The 26538-nt window shown below is 42.5% G+C and overlaps 1 protein-coding gene across 4 annotated transcripts in view; it reads left to right on the forward strand.

The window, feature by feature from the left end:
- GNPAT (glyceronephosphate O-acyltransferase) overlaps positions 1 to 26538 on the forward strand; it is a 443941-nt gene that overhangs the window by 299849 nt on the left and 117554 nt on the right. For all 4 annotated transcript variants that reach the window (XM_069235014.1, XM_069235013.1, XM_069235016.1 and 1 more), the window contains exon 13: positions 15238 to 15337. In XM_069235014.1, the coding sequence (XP_069091115.1) occupies positions 15238 to 15337 (100 nt within the window). The remainder of the gene's footprint in view (positions 1 to 15237; positions 15338 to 26538) is intronic.

Below are 26538 nucleotides of genomic sequence, written 5' to 3' on the forward strand. Positions count from 1 at the left end.
TTGTTTGCGCGCAGTTGCAGCAGTTGGTCAAAGCCTCACGCAGTGTGAAGGCATAATGATGGGACATCCCTTGACAGTAATGGTTCCCCATTCAGTTTAAATTTTGTTGACTCAAACCAAAACCCAGCACATGACAAATGCCCGACTTACTAGATATGAGACAATTATATTGGGGTCACCTAATGTTTCACTGAAGCGATGTACTGTATTAAACCCGGCAACTCTGCTTCCTGTTGAGAATACCGAGATTAATAATGAAGAGGAAGTGGAGCATGATTGTCTTGAGGTAACAGAACTATGTACCAAGCCCCGACCTGATATTCAAGATACACAGTTAAAAGAAAATTACTGCATTATGTTTGTTGATGGATCCTGTTTGAGAGACTCAGTTGGAATGCCGAGAGCGGGTTACGCTGTGTGTACCATAGCTGGTATTATTGAAGCTTCCTGGCTCGAGAGAGTGTATTCCGCCCAAGTGGCAGAATTAATTGCCCTTACTAAGGCATGCCACGCTGCTGAAAATCTGAGAGTCACTATCTATACTGACAGCAGATACGGATTTGGAATTGTACATGATTTTGGCCAATTGTGGGCACAGAGAGGTTTCATGACCTCTTCTGGTTCTCCTGTGAAAAATGGTGAACAAATTAAGGATTTGTTACATGCAATTCAGTTACCTCTTGAAATTGCCGTGGTGAAATGCAATGCTCATGTTAAGTCGCAGCCCAGGTTCGGGTTTCCGGTCTCTATAGAATCAGATAGGGGCAGACACTTTGACAATGAAGTGATTAAGCTCTTGTGTGCCGCACTAGACATTGAACAGAAGCTGCATTGTAGCTACTGCCCTGAAGCATCAGGACTAGTAGAACAAATGAATGGTACCTTAAAATCGAGAATGGCGAAGATGTGCGCAGCAACCAATATGAAATGGCCAGATGCATTGCCCTTAGTACTGATGTTGATGAGGAACACCCTTGATAAGAAGACAGGACTATCACCCCACGAGATCCTTATGGGTAGAGCAATGAGGCTGGCCGCAGTACCTGCAAATGCTCTTGTGAATATCACGGATGATATGGTGTTGGACTACTGCAAAGGTTTGGCTGATGTGGTTCGCTCTTTTTCTCCCCAGGTGGAAGCTAACGCATTGCCACTGATCAGTGATCCAGGTCACACCCTGCAAGCCGGTGACTGGGTGGTTGTCAAGAAGCACGTGAGAAAATGGTGTTTGGAGCCGCGCTGGAAGGGGCCATATCAAGTAATATTGACAACAACCACTGCTGTGAAATGTGTAGGCGTTCCAAATTGGATACATGCCAGTCACAGAAAGAAGGTAACGTGTCCCACTGACGAGGAACTTGAAGTTTTCGACCCAACAGTTCCAGAGAGGGAAGTCTCAGGGCCTGAAAATAGTCAAGGGAGAACTGAGACTGCAGGAGAGCCCACTGAGAACAGCCTTGTCCCTCAAACAGTAAACGAGTTCGAGAGAGGTGACAGTGTGCCTATCTCAGTAGAGGCAGCAGGAGAACTAAATCAAGGAGAGGTTCTCCCAGAAGCAGACGGATACAGGTTAGAGCTTGAACCCGTTACAGATACAGAAGAAGAAGAAGGGGAAATAGTAGAAAGAGATCAAAGTACACCGGCATCTCCTGAGCCAGTTGCAGGTCCATCAAGAGAAAACACCATAGTACAAGAGGAGGGTGCTGTTCAGCGACCTGAAAGGACAAGCAGGAAAAGACGCATAAGGGAGATAACTGGCCAGAGAAGCAGGCTACAAAAGAAAAGGCTGTACCAGGTGAAACAATAACAGAAGAAACCCATACCACAAGGACAGAAGATCTAAGTGAAGGAGAATTGCAAGGCGAACGCAGACTGAAAAGGAAAAGAACCGCAAATAGAAGGTATGCAGGCCCTGAATGGGCGTATGCAACAACATCTGAATGGCAACAAGAATTCTTAGCATTCTGTTTTGATTGAGAAGTACCAGGTCAATACTACGGTACCTGAAATCAATTAAAAGAGAGAGACTTTGTTAAAATTAAAATTGAAAGTTGAGAAGTTAATACATTACCGGATGTGACACTGATAACCTGAATTGACTTTGAAAACCTGATTATGACAAGCTGCTAACCTGATTTGACAAGAGGGTCCTAGAGTGAGTGAAACGCTGTAAATACACGCAGAGAGAAAGAGACTTTTGCACCAAGAAAGAAGAAAAAAAAAAAAAAGAAGAAAAAGGAAAAAAAAAAGTTTATATCATCCTCAAGTTGATTGTTATTCTGCTATCTGTTTCTTTACAGACATGGCTTATAATAGAGGTAGTAACAAAAAGGGTAAAGTGTGTGGTTGGTTGAGTCTTATATTAGGTATTGTGTGTGCAATAATAATTGTGGGAGTGATTGTGGAAATGCCGTGGTTGGATAAGAAAGTGACTAACATTGCTTCAAAACCTGAGGCTGCAACACTAACACCGTGGGAAAAGTTTGAGCAGGATGCAAGACACTTGCATGAGGGAACTAACTCAAAGGGGGAACTTTCTACTAATGTTTTCTATCGCTTACTGAATGAGTACGTTGAGACCATGGATGCGAAAAACTGTTGTGTGCACAAAGATTCCTTCATCAGTGCAAGAAGGGGTCACCTATCATAGTCTTCCATTAACCTAAGGGATAAGCTGTAGCTTGCTATTAACAAGATTCTATAATCAGGAGCATGTGCAATATTTTTATTCAAATCTGGATGTTGTGTTTTCTTTTGTGCCTGTAATTGAGTTTCTGAACAAGCTAGCTAAGGAGCATAGTATAAAATTAGTCAGAGGTTTCTTTGAACCAACGCTTACATTTGGGACAGCTTATGCACACCGCAATAATCTGACTTGCTTATTGACACCTGTAGAGAAAAGCTTTTTAGATCACACTGATGATAGACGCAAAGCATTGAAAGAAAGATTAGAGAAAGGGTTAGAGAAACGCACATATGCAAATGATTATGCTTACACAGCAATAAAAACGCAAGGCAAACTAGCTATAGATGCATTAAATGTAGGAAGGCTTTGTATATACAGGCCGAAATCTGAACATGACACTTTATTTGTGGGAACGAGTGAATGCAGGCATGTGTTTTTGTTTCAGAGTAAATGGACATTCATGTTAAATGGACAGGACCCAGCGATCCCTGGGATCTATTATATCTGTGGACTTAATGCTTATTACCGTCTTCCTAAAGGATGGTATGGGACCTGCTATTTGGGAATAGTTTTCCCAAAGATTTACCATATTGATGACTTAAAGCAAATACCTAAAACGTCTGAATTACAACATGCTGGACAAAAATGAGAGACAGTGGCTGCTGTCGTTGGTGACATATTTGGAGCCATAATTCCTTCAGTAGGGGTTATCTTAAACTCCATAAAGATTCAAAAGTTGTCTACTATTGTGGATAACATGCTGACAAATTTTACAGGGGCGATACTCCTGATGGATACTGAACTTGCTGCGGAAAGAGCTATGACTCTTCAAAATTGTCTTGCTTTAGACATTCTTTTAGCAAAGAGTGGCGGAGTCTGCAAGATGCTCAACGAGCGTCATTGTTGCTCATATATACCTGACAATAGTAAAAAGATTAGAGGTATGCTTACTAACCTAACTAAAGATAGTACAGATCTGAAGGATTTGAAGGAACCTCGAGTGTGGGAGAAATTAGGAAAAGGAATTCCCAGAGTAGGGAGCTGGTTTAGCAATATTTGGAATGGGGTACTTGCAAAAATATTAGGGGGTCTATTAATTGTTCTGGCCTGTCTATTAGGATTATGGGGAGCATGCAAAATTAATGATAAAATTAAAAGAAATTGGACAAAGAGAAACAAGAGAAATGAGGAAAGTGAAAGGGAGAAAATGTTTAATGAAATTTGGGAGAGTTCACACAAGGGACTGTGATGCTATTAATTGTGTTTGACCAATGATTTTGTGTTTCACCACTGCGCATATTAGTTGCTCAATGTTCACCAGTAGCACATTATATGTTTTGTTCAGTTTAGCCGCCTATTGGCTTTGACATGTCTTTAGCCATTACTTTCTGTATTCAGTTTAGCCGCCTATTGGCTTTGACATTGCATTAGACATTGCATTCTGTATTCAGTTTAGCTGCCTATTGGCTTTGACATGATATTAGACATTACATTTTGTATTCAGCTCAGCTGCCTATTGGCTTTAACGTGGAGTTAGACATTGCAGTTGAAACATCGCAGATGTCTGTATTCTTCCAAGCTGTGTTTTTCACACCAGGCTAGACCTGATAAGAGAGAGTACATTTGGTGTTTTACTTTCTGCTCAGCCTTGGGAATAGGAGAAGTCTAGGAGATCTGGTCAGTCTCCAAAGGCTTGCGTAGTTTTCCCGAGTCTGAGAGGAGGGGGCACGCTTTTGTAAGGATGACTCTGGGCTACAGTGAGTTAGATTCGAATCTGCTTGACTTCAGGCTGGAGCTAGACGTCAGTTGCCAGTCTCCCGTGTGGGTAGATAATCTCTTTCTCGCAGTTGACCGGAGTCATCAACTTGCAGACGCCAGAAAGATGAAGCTGAAGATAGGTCCTACTTGCTCATTCGGTGATGAATTTTGACTTTTATGCTTTGCTTTGAATATATTATATATTTGCTGTGTACATTGCAACTGAGAAGTACTGTGATATATTTTGTTTTCTTGCTGCGACTACTTTGTGCTTGAAATCTACTAATTCGTCTCTCAAGAACTTGTGGGTGCGGAAGAATTAACAACAATAAAGTTCTTCTTTGAACTCAGAAGTGCATTCCAGAGAGGTTCTGTAAGCTCCTATAGGAGATATGTAGGAAAGCAGAACAGGGACAAGATGTTGAAATGCGCATTATGCGTAAAGTGAAAAATTATAGTGAAAGGTCAAAGGGAAAGGTTTGTGTGATGACGAACGTCATCAGAGGAGGGACTGAGAGAGCGTAGCTTATATAATCTATATTAACATGAAATGTTTATGAATTAATGTGTGACAATGCTGCATAGAAACTATAATAGTGATTTTGCTTAATACGTGCATCTAAATTGTGACCACGGGGAGTGGCCACCAATATATACGTAGACTAATAATGATGACCAAAATTTTTATATTACATTTAAATAAGCTTATACCAATGTTTGCGTTATTGAATCTGTGCTGAAATCCTCATAGGCCTTAAGTTAGCATGAGCCGAAGCTTAGCTGCCTTGGCTCTCATATTAAATGCATTTTTCTATTTTGCAGTGTGCTGACTCACAAAGGGACACGACCCTGCGTGTTCTTTTTTTCAAATTAGAAGACAAATGTAACCATATTAGATCCGTTCTCAAGCATTCTTCATTGTGTGCAGAGTAAATGTTAAAAGCAAATTGAAACAGTGTACATTCATGTAAGGTACAAGGTCATTCAAACCGGTGAAGACAGTGGAACTGCTGACCAAAAGATGTGCAAAGAATTACAGAAAGATGAAATCATACCGGACGTGCCACCTCGGAAGACGTCAATTATGAAGACCAATCAAAGACTTGTAAAATAATATGGGGTGAAGAGTTGGGTTACCTAATGTACTTTCTGATAGGTTAAAGATAATGGAGTATAACAAGTGTCCAATACAATTTTGGGGGAATGTACAACGGAAAAGGGATAAAAACCCATGTCACGGGGAGTCATATAGAATTAGGTAGGGAATGCTATTGATTTTATCCAGAAACTCTGTCACTCTGTTTGGTGACTTGGTGGTTTTCTTAAAACCATCCTTGCCCTTAGATTTGTCCATGTTACACTTTACCTCCTCATGAGGAAAGTGCCCTTTTGCCCCGGAGCTGAGTTTTGACTGATGGCGAATTGACAGATGTCCTGAAGACGAAGACTGAACCTGTGCGCTGACTTAAACTTTGGAGGGTAATTATGACAATGCAATTGTGATTTGTCTGTTTGCTTTTCCTTTCTAGGTACCAACTGCTTACTTTTGGCAGAGACCATATTTAGATGTTTTCCAAATTGGTGTTCTAAATTGTTTTGCATGAAGTCCAACATGCTAATCAGTAGGTTAGGATAGGTGTTCATTAAACTGACGCAAATAGACAAACGCCCGAGACTGCTTTGTTGAACTGACGCGTTATTGACACTCTGCTAAACTTGATCTAGGTTCACGCCGTGTTATGTTCTGATGTTTGTGATTCTCGCTTTAATGAAATCTTATCAAAGTTGCCATATCGTGACTATGCTATTATGTTTCTTGGTGTTGAGATTAACGCATCTGCTGATAGACTGTAATTAATAGGGAATAAAACTCATAAAATTCTACTAATCAAGGTGTGGTTATTCATGGCTGAAAGGTCATGGTAGTGTCTTTGAATTGATTAATGACTGACTAAAGTGAAATGCATTGTCGTGATAAATATTGATGACATTATTGATGTATTGATTGATATATTGATTAGCTATCTCGTCCTAAGGTGTCTCTCAACTGGGTGAAAAGAGTCATTGGCCTAAAACGAGTCCTGATGTGTAATAAAATATCATAAAGGGAAGCGTTAACAGGACCAACGAGAATCATGGAACCATTATCATGTTCTAGGCATTGTCGCTAATTTTAGGCCTAAAACGTGAAAGAACAAGGGGCAGCACTCAAAATGAGTCATGCGATATTAGGTGTCTCCCTGTGTTGGAAAACTCAAACAAAAATCCTGCTGCTGCTGTGGAGGGGGCCAAACGAGGAGGCCCAGTAAACAACCCATGGTGCGGAAAGTTAATCTGGAAGGAGCTACCTGTCCCAGAAATACTGCTACTGCTGTAGAGGGGACTGAATGAGGAGGTCCCAGCAAACACCTAGTTCTATGTAGTGCATTCACCTCACCCGCGGTCAGCTCCAGGAATAGGCAGGGCAGGGCCCTCTCTTGGCTTTGTCTTATTTTAATACATTGAATTACTGTGGTCCGCACTGTGGCTGTCACATCAAACTGGTAAGCCCTGCAGCCTCCATCTGCCATCCTTCTGGATCTATGTTTGACCGTTTTCCTATGTTTTGTTTTCTGCCATTCTCTCATTTCGCTTTCCCCTTGGGATTTATATTTTTAAACTTTATTTTGGAATTTTGTAACCACACAGAGGAGACAAAATTAAAAGAGAAAATGACTCGCACACAGTTGGCTTGGCAGCATTTGACTATAACCTCGAGGTATATCACTAGTGTTGGGTAAAATAGAAAAGCAGAGTCACAGTAACAATTAACTTGTGGATCATAAACAGAGCAGTGCTTTAATAATGGATCACTCTTGGGTTCCAACCTGCTTCTCCTCTCAAAGCACCTTGAACCCCATTCTCTCAGACCCTCAGTCTTCAGAGCCAGCCCTCGCCCGTCCCGTGTCTCCCCTTGGAGCCTCCTTCCTTTCCACATCCTCATGTCAACAGCTATTAATTAGTGTAATTCTGTGTACTCTGCAGTAGGCTGGATATCAGTGTGCTATCATCCACCTCAGATCCCACCTCTGCCCTGATGCATGCCAGGTATGCCCAATAGGGCCCCTATGTATCTTTTGGATGACTGCACAGCGATAACAGTTTGCGGTAAGCATCTGATTGCGTATTGCAGTAGGTAATGTCCACGAACCGTTCTTGTAGTGTCAGAAGCAGACCACGTGCCCATCTCATTGCTATTTGGCCTGCACTAATGGTAACCCTAAGGCAACTGCTTGCCATGTGCCAGACGATATACCTCCCTGTCACAACCCAGCAAGGCAAGCTCAAGTGTAATCTGCAGGCTGTCACTTCTCATCGCCTCAACATCCACCCTCACTGTCAGCCAGAATTTTTGAATGCCCTGGCAAAACCACGCAACATGTACAAAATCTGCGTCATCTGTTCCACAGCGGGCGCACTTCGCTTTATTCCACAATCCACAATGATGCATGCGATCTGGTGTATAATAGACTAAGTTAAGATACTTAAAATAGATCAAATGATGCCGGCTGTTCAATGGGATGGATCGTACAACCAAACAGCAAAATGACCACTTTTTGTTCCGCTTGAGACTTTTGTTTTGCAATTTTTAACCTTTGTTGACTGTTGGGATATTTGGCAAAATATGGTAAAAAGAAAGGCGACTAATGCCCCTCCTGTTAATGTCAAGGAACCAAATTCAGAAACAAATGCAGCAGGAAACTGCACTTTAAGTGAAATTGGTAATCTAATTGTGGAGGTAAGAAGATATTAAATAAGGAAAGTAAACCGCCCTCAGGTGCTTGCAGAATCACATACTTTTACTCTGATATTGGCAAATCGAAAATTGCCACTGTAAGCTATTCTGACTTCATTGTCTATCAAGAGTTTAGCTCATCCTGAATCTGTCAGGGCCAAGACTTCATAATTGAGTGCCCTGGCCAATGATGCCCCCCTTTTTCAGTGAAATCCATTTTACAGAAAGAGCCATATTCACAAACCGAGTTAGATGGCAGGAACTACACTGAAGGCCACAAAAAACAGCCCTGTCCTTCAGTCTTAAATGAGCCAAGCAAGTCTCATGTGGGAAAAGATCGCACTGGATCTGTTAGACGTATAGACTATTTTACCATGCTTGAGAACTGTTTTTTTTTTTCTTCAATAAAAGAAGCAATCTTATGTTGACCCGGACGCTATGTAACCAACAGGACATTGCAAGCAGAGGTATCTTGCCTTTACGGGTCAGGGGCCCACAAGTGATTTTAGCTTGCAAGTGGGGAAGGGGCTTCAGGGAACTGGATCAGGAACTTACTAGTTCTGATTTCATGACCACTTCAATTAAACTATTACTCCGAGGCCTAGGAGTTCAAATCATGACCCAGGGATGAGTCAGGAAGCCAGTACCACCAAAGGGAATCATGTAAATCTGTTCAACAGCAATCTGAGAAATCTTGTGCATTCTCCAGGCCATAGCAGGCCCCTGTCGAACTATTGTCAACCTCGTGTACTCCACCTCCAACACTTTTCAATTAAAATCAGGCGGGGGTGCACAACTTCAAGTTCTAAATGTAAGGGAGTAATACCCAGAACTAAACCTTATACGCTTATTAGACACCACTCTAACCATCTAGGCACAATTAGTAAGAAGCTAGCGGAGAAGCTGTAATTTACCTGACAAATGTACCTAAATTGAAACCAGGCCAAAGGGAAAGTAAATAATCTCTTGTCAACAAAACAATCCATTAGATGCATACTAAACAGAAGTGTTGTATGTAATCCATAAAGATGTAATTACCACTTATCGTCTGTCTGGTGAGCTTAAATAAGCTTGATGTGATCAAGATAATACTTGCTGACACTGACCTAGTGGAAGGTCTAATAGCAATGGAAGACAGATCTTTGCCACCATTGGGCTCAAACATCCAATTTAAGAGAACCGCAAGGCAATGTGACAGCCATTAGCTCTTTTCAATCTAGACAGGGACACCAGGTAAATTCCAGTATATCTTTTATTGGATCAAATCCATAGGATAATCTGGACTCCCATAAGGTTACTCCCCTATTCGTCCCATCTGCTCCTGCTTTGGCTGAGATGGGTTGACTCAGTACTGGCTGTTGTGCAAGGAGAAATCTGTACAAAATATCTGATTCGAGTAGTTTACCATCTTTTGACACCTTGAACATTGCCACCTTCCAGATTCAGTCTCGGGATCCTCTGTGCTCAAACAACTCCTATGATCATGGGTATGCCAAAATGCCACCAAGTACTGTTTGAAGTTTGAACCTTGACCTCTTGTCCTTTGCAAAATGACTACAGTATTAATTCTGGTAATGTTGGCAGCCCCTTGCAACCAGACCAAGTCTGTCCGCTCAGTTTACAGATATTATGATGGAATATAGCTGGCTACATCCTAAAATGTCACTGGCTAATCTAAACTGGTTTAACTTTGTAACTCATTTTGACTTGATTGTGTTATAATAAACATGTTTGACAGAACTTTTCCATATTTCTGGTTATTAAGATTATAGTTGTGAAGTCATTCCTTCCAGAGCTTGACTTCCTTTGGGTGCGAATGTCATCAGATCTGTCTATTCATAAACTGCTGATTGCTTGCCCTGACATTAGTGGTCTGATTGTAAAGGGAACAAACAGCGTAACCATGATAATATATGTAATACTTCTGTTGAATCCCCCTCACTGGCCAAGTTAGATCATCATCTGTCAAATAGGCAAATATTCCATGTTAATTATTGAAGGAGGCTTAAACACTACTTTTGAACCTCTAGCTTTCATTCATTCTATAACAAATCCTGAAGATGTGGCCAGAGGTGTATATTTTTTGGATGCAGAACTCCTTAAGAGATGGTCCTGTTCAGCCATTCACCTCAAGTCTTTTACATTGGCACACAGCTTGTGTGCATGTAATGGGCGATATAATTCAGACAGCCATCATGAATATACTTTTCATAGAGGATGGGGCGAAAGCAGGACTGATGATATTTTACTAGATTTGGATATCTGTCACACTATACGTGATTGTTCTCTTCTTACTAAACCTGACAGTGACCACTATCCTTTAATTGTATCTCTTAGGACCAATCTTCATACCTAAAATCCATACTTCCAGTAGATCAGACTGCAGAAAGCTTGGGTAGTAATAGGAGACCTGAAAATTGGTCAAAAATTCTTCTAAGTTCTGATACAACAATCAAAATTTACAATATATTTAATATAACTCCTGTGGCTGATAATCCCTCTAGAGATGAACCCTTCATGGAGCTCCATCTTGGGAAATTTAATATGCTAAAATCACTATATTCAGAGGGAACTAAAAGGCGACAATCTATATATTCTAAAATCATTCCCTGGTTTTATACCAACTGCAGAAAGGTCAGATCAGAATTAATCAAGGCTGTTAAAATGGGTGATATTATGAAGGTTAGATTACCTAGAGCAAGCTATAAAAACATTATCTTCAACTTTAAACAGAACTGACACAAATTGGGAGGATCTTTTGGTAGCAGCTAAAACTAGAAATTCAGAAGTTTTTTGGCACATGGTAGCCCATGAGAGTGCAAGCGCGCCTGGTCCTTAATAGGTAAACTTACAAGGAAACGCTCATAGGTTGATGAACCTTTGATTCGCATGGAGTGTCCTAGCTATGATGCGACCAATGGTTCTCATTAATCAATACACAGAACTCAATAACCATTAATCTAGTCATTCATCAACAATTAATACTGTAATCATCAAACCATGACCTTTCAGTCATGAATTAACCACAACTCCGTATACGTTTAGTAATTTTATTTCCCTTTTTGTTACAATACTAAGTCATGAATTTATTTCAAACCTTATTCAACTCAAAACAATTCTCTCGATAATTCATTAGTAAACGCCAAAAGCATAACTTAGTCAAAACTTGCATCAGAATATATTCTAGAGCATTAGCATAAATCATCAATAGAATCAAAGGCAAATGGGTCAACAGAAGAAGCAGAGTTCAGCAGATCAGTCAGTCAATCATTTATCTCCGTAATTCTGTCAGTGTCACAGAGTAGGGAACCTCACCTAACCCAGATTAGCATCAGAATGTGGGAATTCATGCGAAAACAGTTTAGAACATGAATTTGGACAACATCTAACTTAATAAAAACTATTAGACAGCGCAGTTGGTACTTAGAAAGAAAAGTCACAAAAGGTAATGAAGTCACATTGTCATATCTACCTATCCTCGGTATGGATCAGCAACAAAGTCAGTCTTCATCTTCAGGTCATTAGACGATCCGCATCGCATCAGACTCTCAAGAGTATGAGCCCAATGACAGAATCTCGAATCTCTCTTCGATCTCAAAGTCTCTCCCCTAACATCTCAACTCTTTTCTCTCTGTCACGCTGTTATATCAAAGTCACCTAGACTATCCCCCAAATCCTAATTGGTCAATTAATCACACGATTTTACTCCAACCAATAATTTTCGTAACTCAAATCTATGAATTCTAATATTACACAGTTCTCAGGTTGTTGATTGGTTCAATGGACGATGTTCTCATCATCCGGCTCGTCAGGTATCGAAAATGTTGCATCTTCTTCTCCAGTCAGTGTCTTCATTGTTCGAGTCCTGGGAAAGTACACTCAGAGCGCTTTACACACTATTTGCTACATTTCTGTTCCATCATCTCCTGTCCTTTGGTACACACAAAGGTTTCAGCTAAGCAAAATTGTATTAAATAATGAGCAGTTCACGATTAGTTCAGCTCGTCAGCATTTTTATTGCACATTAGAAATACAGTTTCTGCATGAGGCCTGGCAAATCTAGGCCAAGACTTTAGTCAAGTTAAGCCTACAACATACTGCAAAACATAGGATATATCTCTCAATATGACATATTACTACATAATCTAATACATTTTCAATATTTCACATGTGTTAGTTGCTCCTTTAATATAATTTGTGAATCTTGGTGATCGCTCTCCGAGGTCACAGTTTCAAACGTGCACATTATTTTTCTACGTTAATCATTTTACTTCATAATTCATTACGAACATTCAATAATTATTTCTACCTAAAATATTTGTGTTAACAGGAGCGCATTGCCCAGCACTTCCTTGGAGTTCTTTAATCCCTCCACATCTTCGGAAAAAAATATTACAAATGTATATACTGCTTATAAATCTGACACAGAGGCAGTTAACTCTATCCACCCCACTGTTTTTTCTGCGTTCATCCATAAAGCTACCAAGAAGCAAGAACATTCAGGGTACTTCTGTTCAGAATAAGAGACCCAGCATCCTGTAAACCGGTTTACTACCGGGGAAAACACCTGGCACTGAGAAGGTACCAGGGGATCTCAAGAAATTTGAGTTAGTTATATGGTCTCCATATATTAATAAATTGTCAAGCAGAATCATGGAAGGGGATTGCATTCAATCCTCTTTTTTGGAGGGAGCTTTGGAGGGGAGCTGATATTATTCCCATCCATAAGAAAGGTGAAACGGTTAACCTGGGGAATTACCGCCCCATTAGCTTGATAGATAACATTCAGAAGGTATTTTGTTATCATTACAGTTAGATAAATTACATAAATGGATAGATACCCATAAGAGTGCAAGCTGGCACCCATGCTAAAGTAAGCACGATTGATCAGATATACCAGATTACTTTAATCTGTTGGGAATATTTAAAATGATGAAAGATCACTTATATGTGGCTTTTGTGGACCTTCAGACTGCATTTGATTTAGTGCCTAGGCAGAAGTTATGGTTAATATTAAGTTCAATCGGCCTTGGAAATGTTACAAATGATTGTGAGACTGTATGAAGCAAACTATGCACAAGTAAGTTGGGGAATTAACGGGGAGCTAACAAACCAAATACCAATTGAGAGGGGAGTACGGCAGGGCTGTGTACTGGCCCCAATCTTATCCTCCCTCTACATTAATGATGTAATAAACTACTTAAACAATGGCACCCATGACTCGCCAAGATTACATTGCATTTTTGTATCTGTCCTGCTGTTTGTCAATGACACGCTCCTAATTTTGCAAACATCTAAGAAGTTGCAAAATCTATTCAATAGATTTACAGCTTTTTGTGATGACAGGAGTGTGGAGGTGAACACTGCTAAAACTAAATGTATGTTTTAACCCTCATAAAACTTATAAAGGGAACTGTGAGATGAAGGGTTCAATTTTGCCGATGGTCGACAGTTTTTATTATGGTTTTTATTAGGTTGCTAGTAGGCAGGAGAACGCCTCTTGCTGATCTTCACAACTAGCCAACAGTGGTACCACTTTGTTACACAGCGCCTCTTGGTTACTCAAAAGATAAAAAATATAACTTCTGCCAACTTGATATCTCCAGCTATTGAGATTTACCATGCCAAAACTCAGAGGGCTGCATTGTACGGGGCGGAAATCTGGGGACCTGGAAACACAAAATAGTTTTCAGTAAGAGAAAATACCTTTATAAGGTCCTTGTTCAGCTACCCAAAAGTACACCTACAGTCACATTAATCTTTGGCACAGGGTTAAGTGATATAATTGCTTTTAAACCAATGCTTTTTTGGATGAGAATGTGGATAACCCCAGAATTAAATCCTTACAAGAACGCCCTAATCAAGATTTTAAGCATGGATAATTCAGACTCCATTTCTTGGTTCTGCCATATGTCGTCTTATCACCCTGATTTTAGGCATGGAAAAACTATGGAGCACGCCTTTTCAATGATGGGTGGAACAATAGTAGCTATTAAATCGTTTTTGGGGGGGCACACAGAATCAAGCTATACCGTAGAAATGTTTGCTTTTGAAGCCTTACTGCACGGTTCCTATCCTTTAAGTTGACACCAGTCAAAACCTATGTGGATGCTACAAGACCCTACCAGTTCGTACTTCATATATTGAATTTAGAATGTGAACCTTTCAGGTAGGCCAGTTTTCTAATAAATGGAAATTCAAACAGGACACAGGTTTTCTGTCCTCCTGGTAGAGAACCTATAGAAGACGTTGAACATTTGCTCTTCTTTTGCCCATTGTATAAAAGTGCAAGGACAACTTGGGTTAGGCCACTATGCTTAAACCTTGGCGTTGGCAATACTGAACTGCTCTTAGGATATTGCAGACAAATACTCATTCGGTTATTGTATATTCTGTAAACCGATAGCTCTATGCCATCTGGTTAGTGAGAAAGCTGATGGGGTATTCCTTATGAAATGAAAATCCTGTAATAATCTTTTAGGAATTAACATACTTGTAAGGAGGTATTTATATGATTTTGTGCAATAATTGTGAATTTTATATCATTCCGATTTTTAATTGATAAATATGGTATTTTTTGACTGGTACATATTTTTATAGGATTTTATTTTTTCAGCATATTGTTTTGAATGCCTAATTGGTTGGCTTTACTTCATGAGTATATTGAGGTTATGAATATATTGTAATTTTAAGTGGCAATTTTGTACTGCAAGCATTTATTGTAGGCGTAATACTCATTCTTATGCTTTTTTGTTATTTTATGTATGTATGTGTTTCATGGGGTAAATACCTGGAAATAAACATGAATGAACACCGAGAAGCTTCGACAAATACTTATGTTCAGTATTCCATTATAAGACACAACGGGTTGTAGTGTTATTCTTGTAGTGATTGTGTACCTAAATAGAGTTTATAATTAATATGTAACTTTCTTTAGTTTAGCATATATGTTGAGGGTGTAATAAAGTTTCAGTCCTCTAAAGAAATTACTATAATCATTCTATTTTTCTTCTTTTAGCTTATTTGCCAGTATCTCTTAAATGACGCCAATGATACATTCTCTGAGAAGCAGTTCTTATCAGGAGTCCGAAATTTTGTTTGTCACTTGCTTGTATCAGGTAAGAAGAAACTGAAATGGTTTTGGAATATACCGTTGGGCTGTTTGCTTTTGTAAATGAGCACTGTGTATACATGTGATTTTATGTGAGAGATTTGCTTCTTCCTTGACTTGTTTTTTCTTTGTCATTACATTGTGTGAACGTTTGCCATTTTTATTTTTATATTTTGGTAAAAGTGAAACATTCTTATTTTTGTATATCTCTTTATTGACATTTAAACAGTATATCCACATGGCATATAGTGGGTAGCAATATTAACAACCGCACAACAGGAGTCCCATACCAAACCAAATAATAATAAGTACTTCAATGTCATTTGCATTCACCATCCAGATGCTGGTGGGCCAAGGCAGCTTCATAGTCGTTATCACTGAGCCAGTTTGCCTCTTCATGTTACCAGTGATGTGTCAACCTCTGTCACTGCTTCAATTTATGTCCTCCTTATGCGTGATTCTAATTCATTCATCGTACAGGTAACTGTCAACCTTGCCCCCCTTGATGTGTTCATACAGTGTCCTCTCATGACCACCTTTATGGCATCCCACTCCAGAACCCAGGATCCCACTGTGCCATCATTTTATGTGAAGTACTTTGACAGGTGTGTATTAATGGTGTACCTGTACAACGCTTCTAGCAAAGCTTCTGTCCTGAGTCTTCATGTCGGAATGGCAGTCCTGATCCTGCCCCATTTAAACACTTCCTTAAATGGGCTATGATCAGATAGTCCTGCCCAAATCTTCAGAGCTATGTATCAGGGGCCAAAAGTCTGAATTACAGACAATGTAATCCAACCTGATAGCCAGGCGCATAGTAGGAATATTCTGCGTGCCGGGATGTCCCAAGTGCCAAATATCATGTAAGTGTGTTGCCCTGGTCCATTGCTGGAATTACATAGTCACATGTGTACCCTGAGGACTCTGGGGGAGGGAGGCTGGGGGGCACGGAGCGATCAAGGTCCGTCATGTGTACAGTTGAAATCCCTGGTACCCATGGGGTCTATGGGTCCAACACCATGGACGGTGTTCAGGAAAACGCTTTGAAGGGTGGAGGTATACAGGGACACCAACGACAGCGGGTGACCATGTAGCATTCCCTGCAATAAATAGCGCATAGGCCTTCCTCGTCAGCCACCAACTTCCTTTTTACAAACAATACTCCTGGATCACCCATATGAGAATCCCCCCCAGCATACATTGAGTACCCAGTGCCTTTGGTCTGCTCGCTCCAGGACCTGCTGACCTTTTCAAGCTCGCTTTAGTGAGATTTATCTCCTAGAGGCATGCAATCTGAATGTGCCTGAGGTATGCATAGATTATGTGCTGCTACACAGGAGTCTCCATGCCCCAGATGTTCCAGGTTAATGCGTTACATGTGGCGTTCATGTGTACATACAGTTACTTTGGTACCCCTGTCTCCTGCTCAATTCCCCCATCCCATCCCTGGTCTTCTCATGGCCTCCCCATCGTCCCCCTGTCCAACCAGAATAGCAAAGCAATGACAAAACTGAAAAACATCTCCCTTATTTCAAACACCAACCCGCATAGTACCAAAAAGGCACAAACAACACAGCATCTGTAGAAAACGTGCCTACAGCAGTGATAATTTCTTGCAGAAGTCTGGGGGCAGCTGGTCAAACCCAGTAAACAGCTGGACCACAGTATCTCGTGACCCCTCCCGAACACAGGTGGAGCATACATTACCAAATAGTTCCTCATTGTTGCCAGTGCAGTCGTCTGTGCAGTTGCCGGTACTTCAAAATAGTCCCCAGCACCCGCTTCAGCATCTCTAGGCACTCACCACCTGGGCTACATCACGGGTTGGGCATCTCCGTCCAGACGGATGCCAAAGGCGTGATCAGAGAGCCCCTCTTGGAGGTGTCTGAGCCAGTGGCGCCCAGCACAGAGTTCAGATCTATGTCCAGAGCCAGAACTGGGAATCTTTTGGTGTTGGGTGTGAAGACCTCTGCTACTGCCCTCGCACATTCCTGAGCCGCATGTTCATCAGTATGGCGGGATCTTGATTTATGTGGACAACGGTGGGGTTTGAGCCTCCTGTCGGACCATCCATGTAGGCCATTCCCAGAGGCATACAGGTATTCCTGTATTGCTTCGGTTCTGAGCCACCCACAGGCCTCTTAAGGAGAAGCAAAGAAGTGTGTTGCGCCTGTCTCCACCACACAGAGGCGGGCTGAGAATAGCTGTGTGTAGGATAGGCCCATAGTGCGCAGCTGCACTTGACCTCTCCAATCGTGTTCCGCCTCCTCTGAATCTCTGCCGTGTAATCCAGGTATGCTATTATGGTGTTACCATTGTATGTCTAGGGGCCCTTGGCTCAGAACATCTGTAGCAGTAAGTCTCTGAAATCGAGTAAGCAGGCGATGATCGGGCATGGCATCGCCCCCGGCAGGGGTGAGGGGGCAGCCTGGGATCCGGTGCCCCTGTTCGACAGAGAAATATTTCGGTACTCTGTTTGCTAGGACGGTCGACCTCAGCCAGTCCTAGGAAGAATTCAGCAGCTGGGCCCTCAGATCCTTCCGGGAACCCCAGAAAGAAGATGCTGTTTCACCTTGATTGCCATTCCCGCACTTCCGTAAGGAGAGACTTCAGCTGGTCCTGCATAACCACCAAAGCAGGTCTGATCAAGTTTAAGGAGGATTCTGCGTCATCCACTCGCTCTGCTAATTTGGCATGATCTGCATGCAGTAATCCAGTTTCCACTTGTATCACCCTTAGTTGGGCCTCAATGGCAGTTCGTATCAAACATGCCTGTATGTTTTTCTGTGCTTTTCGGCTGGTGAATCAGGTCCATCGGGGTAGGGGTGGCGGTGAGCATGTCCATGATCGATTTCTGTGGTGTAGGATTGGAAGTCTTTGGGTGCACCATATCCCTGAAATCACCTTCCCAAGCTCCGGGATGCGAGACACCAAATGTCCCACATCTGCGCTTCATGGCGCTCCTCTTTTCAGACCAGGTGCACAGCGTGGAAACTGCATATCCCGGGGGAACTTTCTGGTTCAATGACTAGGCGGAGGTGGCCTAGGGTGACACGTGTCCCCATTCCCACCTAATGGCAGTTGGCTCCATGCTCCAGCACCAAACAGGCCCCGGTCTAAAAGCACTCAGCCCAGTCACGCCAGGTCACCCCTAGGAAAACAGTGTACAGTCTTGATGTTGCGCCCACAAGGCACGATGTGCAGTGGCAACTCAAGGCAGCCCGTTCAGCAAGGTGTCCCAAAGCTTCCACCTGCACCAGGCCTGAGTTCATTGGGCGGGAATCGTATTGCCTCTCACTGCATCCTTCAGCTCAGAGGTCCTCAAATTAATCTACTAGTTCTTAATGAGGACCTTGTTTCCGAGCGATCATCGGCCGTCTGCGATCCGAGGGTGACCCAGTACCCTCCCCGCCCAGCACGCCCGAAGCTCAAGAGCACACACAGGTAGATCAAGTCATGGCTGTGAGGAATGATCTAATTTCCCGCGCTCACAAGCGAGGCTCAGTATCTTTTGTATTTCTACCTCTGCATTGGTGTTGGTTCTTACAATCTGGTTAGGTTTGTCCTTTATTTTCATTTTTATTATTGATTTATGTAGTATTCCTCTGCTCTTCATTAATTGAGCACTATTTATGTACTACTGAAACGGGCATTATTAGGATTTCATGGTCAGACTTCGGAAAGAAGCTCCAAGTTTTAACTGGTGTTTATTGCATTGAATCTATGAGCATTACACAGTTGTGTTGGAATACTGCGGTTTGCCAGAAAACTAAGTGGGCAATTATTTTCACAATTTTGTAAACCTCAGTTATTTAATGTTTTGTCACTTGATATTATTCAGGTTTATTAACAAATTATTCTTCATTGCACTCCCTCAAGAAGGATAAATAAGGCTCCCATTCACGTTTCAGAGCAGGCATTCATTTTTGTTTAATCAGATCCCTTTTAAATCTGCTTAATTTATCTCCCAGTATAAGCTGTGTTTCTTCGGTTGTTTGTCAGCCACACAGTTGTAATTCTTTCGATATAAATTAACTTTGTTAGAAACCACAGCCCGCTCTTAATGGTTCCAACCAAAACCCTTTGCAGCTGCCAGGTTTTGAGTTTGACTGTGTATGACAGTTTCTTGTTTTCGGTGTGCTTTTGTATGACATTTCAGTGCCAAATTTGTGACAGTGAGTGGCGCTTCTTTGCGAGCACCACAAAGCAGTTATGGCCATGTAATCATATACATAATAGAGGAATAGCTTTTTTCGCAATGCATCGGTGTACAAACAGACCTTAAACAATCCAGAATGCAAAGTGAACTTGCATTAAGGCAGGGAGTAGCCGAAGTCTTTGTTCACATGAACTATGGGCCTTGTGGTAGCTGTATTGGGCTTATCCCTTCTTTCTGCCCCCACGCACGTCATTTTTAATGAGATAAAGCCTTCGGTTTAGTTTGATAATGCTAAGTTTATCATCAGCAAAGCATGTATTTTGCAATTTAGTCCATAGGAAGTGACCCACGACTGCATTTTCTGAACGCTTTTCATTGTTAACTGAGCGCTCTGGAATGGGTCATCCATTTCTTGGTTACTTCATATGTCGATGCACTTTCAAAAGCAATTATTTTCCTGACGTCAGATAGGTTGAAGGCATGGTAAACCCTGCCAGGACTACATCTTCTGACTTTGAGGTTATGGTCAAGTCGTTGCTTCAAGGGCTCAAAATGCTAAGCACTTTTATCATTTATAAAATTGATACTTTGTCTTAAGATTTTTCAAACAGATTGCTATGGCTCCTAATCTAACCTAGTTAGCTTGCATTAGGGCACATCTCCCAGGAACTAGCACCCAGGTGTTGCGAAGAACAATCAACAAAAAATAAACCATTATGGGAATTAAAGTACAACCCTCCTCCCCTCTTAATGTAACAAGATTTAAAATCAGGTGGGCCAGTCCTCGAAAGAATGCAAAATCAATATGCTTAGTTTGGCCTGGAGTTAAAGTACTTTCCGTTCCAGGACATGTAGTTAAACTTTTTATCAATTTAAAGCATGGACTTCCCATTTCAAACACTCAAGTAGTGTTGGCTTGCAATGTTGATATGCTTGAGGGAGTCCTGAATCTATCCTTTGAAAAAAGCAAATGTTCCTAACAATTTGAGCACAAAAGAAATTAGATAGTATACCATACTTCGCATCTAAAACAACGCATTACAGCCTGTATATGATATACCTTACTTGTGCAACATGCAGACGTGCCTCATGTAAACAAATGCTTTGAGACCTTCAATTTTGATAAACTTGACAACTTTAGCATTGCATGCCTCAAAAAACGATATATGCAATAATGTCATATTTTAACTGGTCTCACTCACGCGAAACGTTCAACTTTTTGTTCTAACAATCCACTCAAAAAGACGTTTTTAAAGCATTGCAAATGCTCATTTATTTCACATAGTACCTTTTTAGGTGTTTTCCCTCCTAGGTCAGCATGTTATAGTTCTTTAACTAAACCAACTTTTATCCTTGACAGGTGCCTTTTGCAGAAAAAAGGAGTTGAAAGGGAGGTAGAGAAACAATACCTGGGGCCGTTTTATATAAATGGGGCACTTTCCCTGGTTGTGCCACAAAGCATCTTTCGAAAGGTGCAAACAGGGAAAGTTTGCCGGATTCTGTAGAATGCGATGCCCCAAGGGCACCCACGATCATGACGCACTGGAAGTGTGCCCTTTTTGTGGCGCATTTTCAGTGCTCCTCCAAAATCATGTTTGCCTCTGCGCTCACGTCGGTAATACTGTGCAGGTGTAGAGGCAAAGTTATTTCCTCATTTGCAATGGACCATGCCCCCATGCAAACAAGGGAACGCCTTCTCATGGTAGGGTTGGTGCTATACGTGTGCCAGCTGCCCCTTCTTTAATAGCATTGTGCCACAGGGTTCACATAGGGGGTTCATATGCCAGTTGCGCCTCTGGGACAGTGTATGATATGGCTTCTCTTATCTACAAGGATTGGATTGGTATTATGAATAAGGCGCACATTACTTGTTTGACCCTTGGTGCATCTTTCAGAAGCTGCACCATGCGCAAACAAGGGAAGTGTACCAGTGCACCTTATTACAAAGAATGCACTGCGCGCAGGACAGCCACGAATGTGTGCTGCCCTGGGGGCAGTGCATTCAAGTGAAATACAGCGAAGCTGTTTGAAGGCTTCTCCGTGTTCCACAATGAAGGCGGAAACAAGGGAAGTGTATCAGTGCACCTTATTACAAAGAATGCACTGCGCACAGGACAGCCACGAATGTGTGCTGCCCTGGGGGCAGTGCATTCAAGTGAAATACAGCGAAGCTGTTTGAAGGCTTCTCCGTGTTCCACAATGAAGGCAGAAACAAGGGAAGTGTATCAGTGTACCTTATTACAAAGAATGCACTGCGCTCAGGATAGCCACGAATGTGTGCTGCCCTGGGGGCAGTGTATTCAAGTGAAATACAGAGAAGATGTTTGAAGGCTTCTCCGTGTTCCACAATGAAGGCGGAAACAAGGGAAGTGTATCAGTGTACCTTATTACAAAGAATGCACTGTGCTCAGGATAGCCACGAATGTGTGCTGCCTTGGGGGCAGTGTATTCAAGTGAAATACAGAGAAGATGTTTGAAGGCTTCTCAGTGTTTTACAATGCAGGCGGCAATGCACCTTAAAAATCCCCTTGCAGGCAGGTGCAGTGAGTGACTACTTCTGCCTGTAAGGGGATGTCTGGGAGGAGGCTGGGGGTCCATGGGACTCCCTTTACTCCCCAGAGGGCTGCCTTTAGGAGGCACACTTTACGACACATATGTCAAGGGAGGTGGTGGGAGGGGACGACGACGGGGAATCAAAATTTAAAAAAGAAAACATCTGCGCTGCCCGTCTTCTGCCGCCGTCTCCTGCCACCTCGCTCCTCTTGTGGTGTCCCACCATGGGCTCCCCAGCAATCTTGGTGCTGCTTACATGCTAAACATAGCATGTAAGCAGCGTCAGGATTGGTTTGAGCAGCAGTCACTGCCGCTCAGGCACAAGCCTGGTGTCTGTGCTGTTTCTCCAGCCCGGCTGTGGAGAAACCTAAGTGCGCATGTGTGTTTGGCCTGTAGCAGACGGCCGGCAAAACATACATGCACATTTAGTGCACTCTTCCCTCTTCCCTCCTCTCCCCTCCCAACTCACTTGGCCCAGGCCTGCCCCTCCCTGTAGAGTCTGCTGGCTGAGCCTGCAGATGAAAAATAAAACTATAGCAAGCTATTGTTTTATTTTTCATCTGCTGGCTCAGCAGTTGGGCGACCCTCCCCCCCACTGCGGTGGAGCTACCATTACCTTTTTGTAGCACACTAAAAGTGTGCCTCCTAAAGCATGGTTTCCTCTCTGCACTCCCCAGTAATATGGCCCTGGCTCAGTGGCAAAGTAATTTCCTTATTTGCATGGGCTATGCCCACATGCAGATGGGAGAATGCCCTCTAATTATAGCATAGGCGTTACATGTGCGCCAGTGGTATTTGTATTAAAGAAGAGGCCGCACAAGTGTCAGAGGCCCATTCTGTAATACCATTGTGCCTCAGAGGCACACAAAGTGGGCGCACACGCTCATTGTGCCACCGGGGCACAAAGTATTATATGGCCCCAGTTGACTTTGCATTGTATGCTCCTTGATGACAAGCTGCAGGTTAATTATACTGAGGTGCCATTTTGGCTTTCAGCTCCATGTTCATCAGAGGTGACAGACCGCATGCCATGAACACTACAGAAGGTGAGCTGTAAGCACATCTGAGTTCCTGGCTCATGCCTCAGTTTCTTTCACTGCCTGCTTTCTGTTACCACGAATCAGGATTCGGTGCCCAAAATATCTTCATTGCCAGATCTCGATGTTCCAATCCCTAGAGTGGCCCTGGTAGCGGGAGCAAGCTTTTTTTTATTCTGCTGACAGAAAAGTGAACACCTGAGCGTGATTAGCGCATCAATAAAATGCAGGTGAGACCCTGGTCTGAGAAAAGAACCTCAAGCGGTTCTCTCCTGTTTTATGTACCCCCCCCCCCTGCGCCTAGCCGTAGAGGTGCATGCATACATGATATTCCCTTGCATATAAGCCAGATGGATCCCTATATTCCTTCTCACGTTAGTCATGTTCTTGCACTCATTCCGTGAAATGGAGCCTCCATAGACATAGCACACATAATTTGGCTTAGTTCTGGATTAGGTCACAAATCACACTTTCGGCACCTTGTCCCAGCCTCGAATTCTTGATTGGGATTATTGCTGACAGCAATATTCCATTCCTCTCCATTGCTCAACCTTCCCTGGGTTGTGGATTTGTCCTGTATTGGTTCTATGGTTGGAAAGGTCTCTTTCATGGTCTTGTAGTAGTTTTCACACTCTGTCTCCTGTGTTGTTTCTGCCGTCATCCCCATTTCTTGAGACTTAACTGGTTTCGGATGGTCTTCTCTCATTCACAACTGACTCTCACCATGTTTCCTCTCACTTCACCAGTACCCACCACACGTTCTGTAAAGGTGTCCAGAATTCCTTACTGGGATTGTGGTCTCTGATTACCACCTGTTCTCCATGTCATACTGGAGAGTCCCGGGCCTTCCTCCTCGGGCTCGCTCAGTTGTTACCCTGTTTCCACCTTCATTAGGTGTGTGCCACATCCAACATGACAACTCACCTCATTGGGCTTGATGGGATTCTGTCCAAAAATGTCTCCTAAACAAAAGGGCCATTGGAGGGCAACGGGTACTGCTGTGGGTTGCGCTCTGATATGCTCAGAGATTGGTGAAAGCTCCACTTGAGACCATCATTCTGATCGAATGCAATCTGCCATGCCTTGTTGAGGTTGCGCATGAAGCGCTCGATTTCCCTGTCAATTTGGGGCCACTGTGGTGTATTTTTCCTATGTTTGATGCCAAGCTGGCTGAGGTATTCTCAAAACTTCACTTCTTGCAATGAGGGCCCATTGTATGTCTTGATTTTACGAGGCAGGCGAAATATGGCAGATGTTCTTTCCCGAAGTGGTTAACCCTTGCTCATGCTGGTTTACACTATCAAATCTAATATTGTATACTTTGAGCCTACATCAACCACCCTTCAGAAGAGCTGTCAAAGGCCATGCTGACTGGGTCCCTTGTTTTCACGTTGGCTCTTTGGTTTTTGCTGGGGCCAGATTGGTAGTCCTGCTGGTTATCAGGCAAGATTGTAATCTCCTTTCTACTGCTTCATCCGTCCCTCGGAAGAACTTTCTCCCTCATTCTGGCTTTTGTTTTGGTGATCCCCTGTTGGATTAAGTGTGCCAGAAATCACTCTTTCTTGGAGTGTTTCTGGTAACATTGGGCAGTGATCGCAAAAGGCAGTCCTTCTCAGCTCAGCTCTTCACTGACATGTCACAGCTAGGTCAACACTAGATTGTCTTCAGAGGTCCAGAGGTGTGTGTATCGCAGTGACTCCTTCCATGTGTGTCATTGCATAGTTTATGTTGTCCTTTACAGGCACTCTTCCTCCTTGGATGCAACCTCAATTTCTTCTATTGCCATGGGTTTTGGGCATGATTTTTGTATTATTAGATTGACAAATTCTTCAGTTTCCTCTCTGGTGGTGGGGTTCGTTGCTGTCTGTGTTGGGGGCATTGTGACAAATAGCTGGGCAATTCACCCGTGGTCAGTATGTTACCATGAACATATATTGTTGGAGTTGGACAACTCATCTTTCAATCTTGGGTGGGAATTGTTGCAGTGTTCCTGCAAACAAGTTGACAAGTGGCTTGTGGTCGGTCACCATTCTGAACTCCTTTCTGTAAAGATATGTGTAAGTGCTGACAGGCCCATTTGAGTGCTAGCACTTGTCATTCTATTTCAACGTATTTGGCCTCCGTTTCTGACAGTGCCCTATTTGCATACATGATGGGTGTTAGTTCTTCTCTATTTCCCTGCATTACTACTGCTCTGACACCCACCAGACCCCCATCGACCACTAGTTCAGTGTGTTTGTGTGCCAAAAAGACATTAAGTCACAAGAATGCATTTTTAAAGTCCACAAACACTTGCTGGGATTTGTCACTGGACTCCAACCTGCCATGAGCTTTAGTCTGTAATGTCAGCAGTTCAGATAATGTGCTCAGATTTGGCAGGAACCTCATGCCATAGTTTTACATTTCCAGGAAGCTCTTGATTTCTCTGACATTTGTTGCAGCTAGGGCATGATTAATTGTTCAGACTTACGAGGGTCCAATTCTAGTCCATCTTTTAAAAATATGTATCCAAAGAACTCAATTTCATTTTTAAAAAATAAACATTTGTCATTCTGCAGTGACAGGACTTGCTATTTCAGTCTCTGCAGCGTTGCCCGTAGCCGACAATGGTGTTTAGCCTAAGTACCTGAGTAAATGATGATGTCATAGTGTATATTTATGACTGCATATAGGCCAGACAGTCTCTCTGATGATATTTTGGAAAACATCCACTGCTAACAATATGCCGAAGATGAGGTGTTTGTATCTTCTCAGCCAAAGGTGAGTCAAAATAATTGTTTTGTAATGGCTTGATGAGTCTAGGAGCTGTTGGTGGTAACCAGAGTTTAGACAATCATTGTGCCTCCTTGAGGTCAGCAGTTACATTGTCCATTGTAGGTTTTATGTGTCTTTCTCGCTTGATTGTTCTGTTAGGTAGCTGCATGTCAGTGCATAGCCACACAGCTCCAGGCTGTTTGGTTTAGGTGTGATGACTATGGACAAGAAGCATGGTGTGGGCCCTATGACTGTTTCAGTGACATCTAGTTCTTCCAGTTGTTCTAGTTCCTCTTCTGCCTCGGGCCGTAAATGGAATGGTACTCACTTACGTCTCAGTCATTGGTTAGACTGTTCTGCAGATGTGGAGTTTGATAAGAGTGCCTAGCAGGCAACCTAATCGGGAACAGAGTTTGGAGTTTGGATACTGTGCACCTGACGCTCCTGAACTCATCTCATTAAGAATAGAAGGCTTAAGTTTTCTGCAGTGTGGCAGCTTCGGAGTGTTCCTCCTCCCTCTGGTGTGATATAAAAAGTATTCTGGATTTTTATTATGCTATGTTGTAGTGTTGCTTGCCTTTTTTCAGCTAGTTTGAGGAGACTGTGACACCCCCACAAAACGGTGTATACTGGAGTGGTGGCTGGGGCTAGCATTGGTCGCAGTGCTAGTGAGAGGTACTGATGTATACTGATCACATTGACAGA

Source organism: Pleurodeles waltl, chromosome 5 (assembly GCF_031143425.1).
Source record: "Pleurodeles waltl isolate 20211129_DDA chromosome 5, aPleWal1.hap1.20221129, whole genome shotgun sequence".
Taxonomy (NCBI): Eukaryota; Metazoa; Chordata; class Amphibia; order Caudata; family Salamandridae; genus Pleurodeles; species Pleurodeles waltl.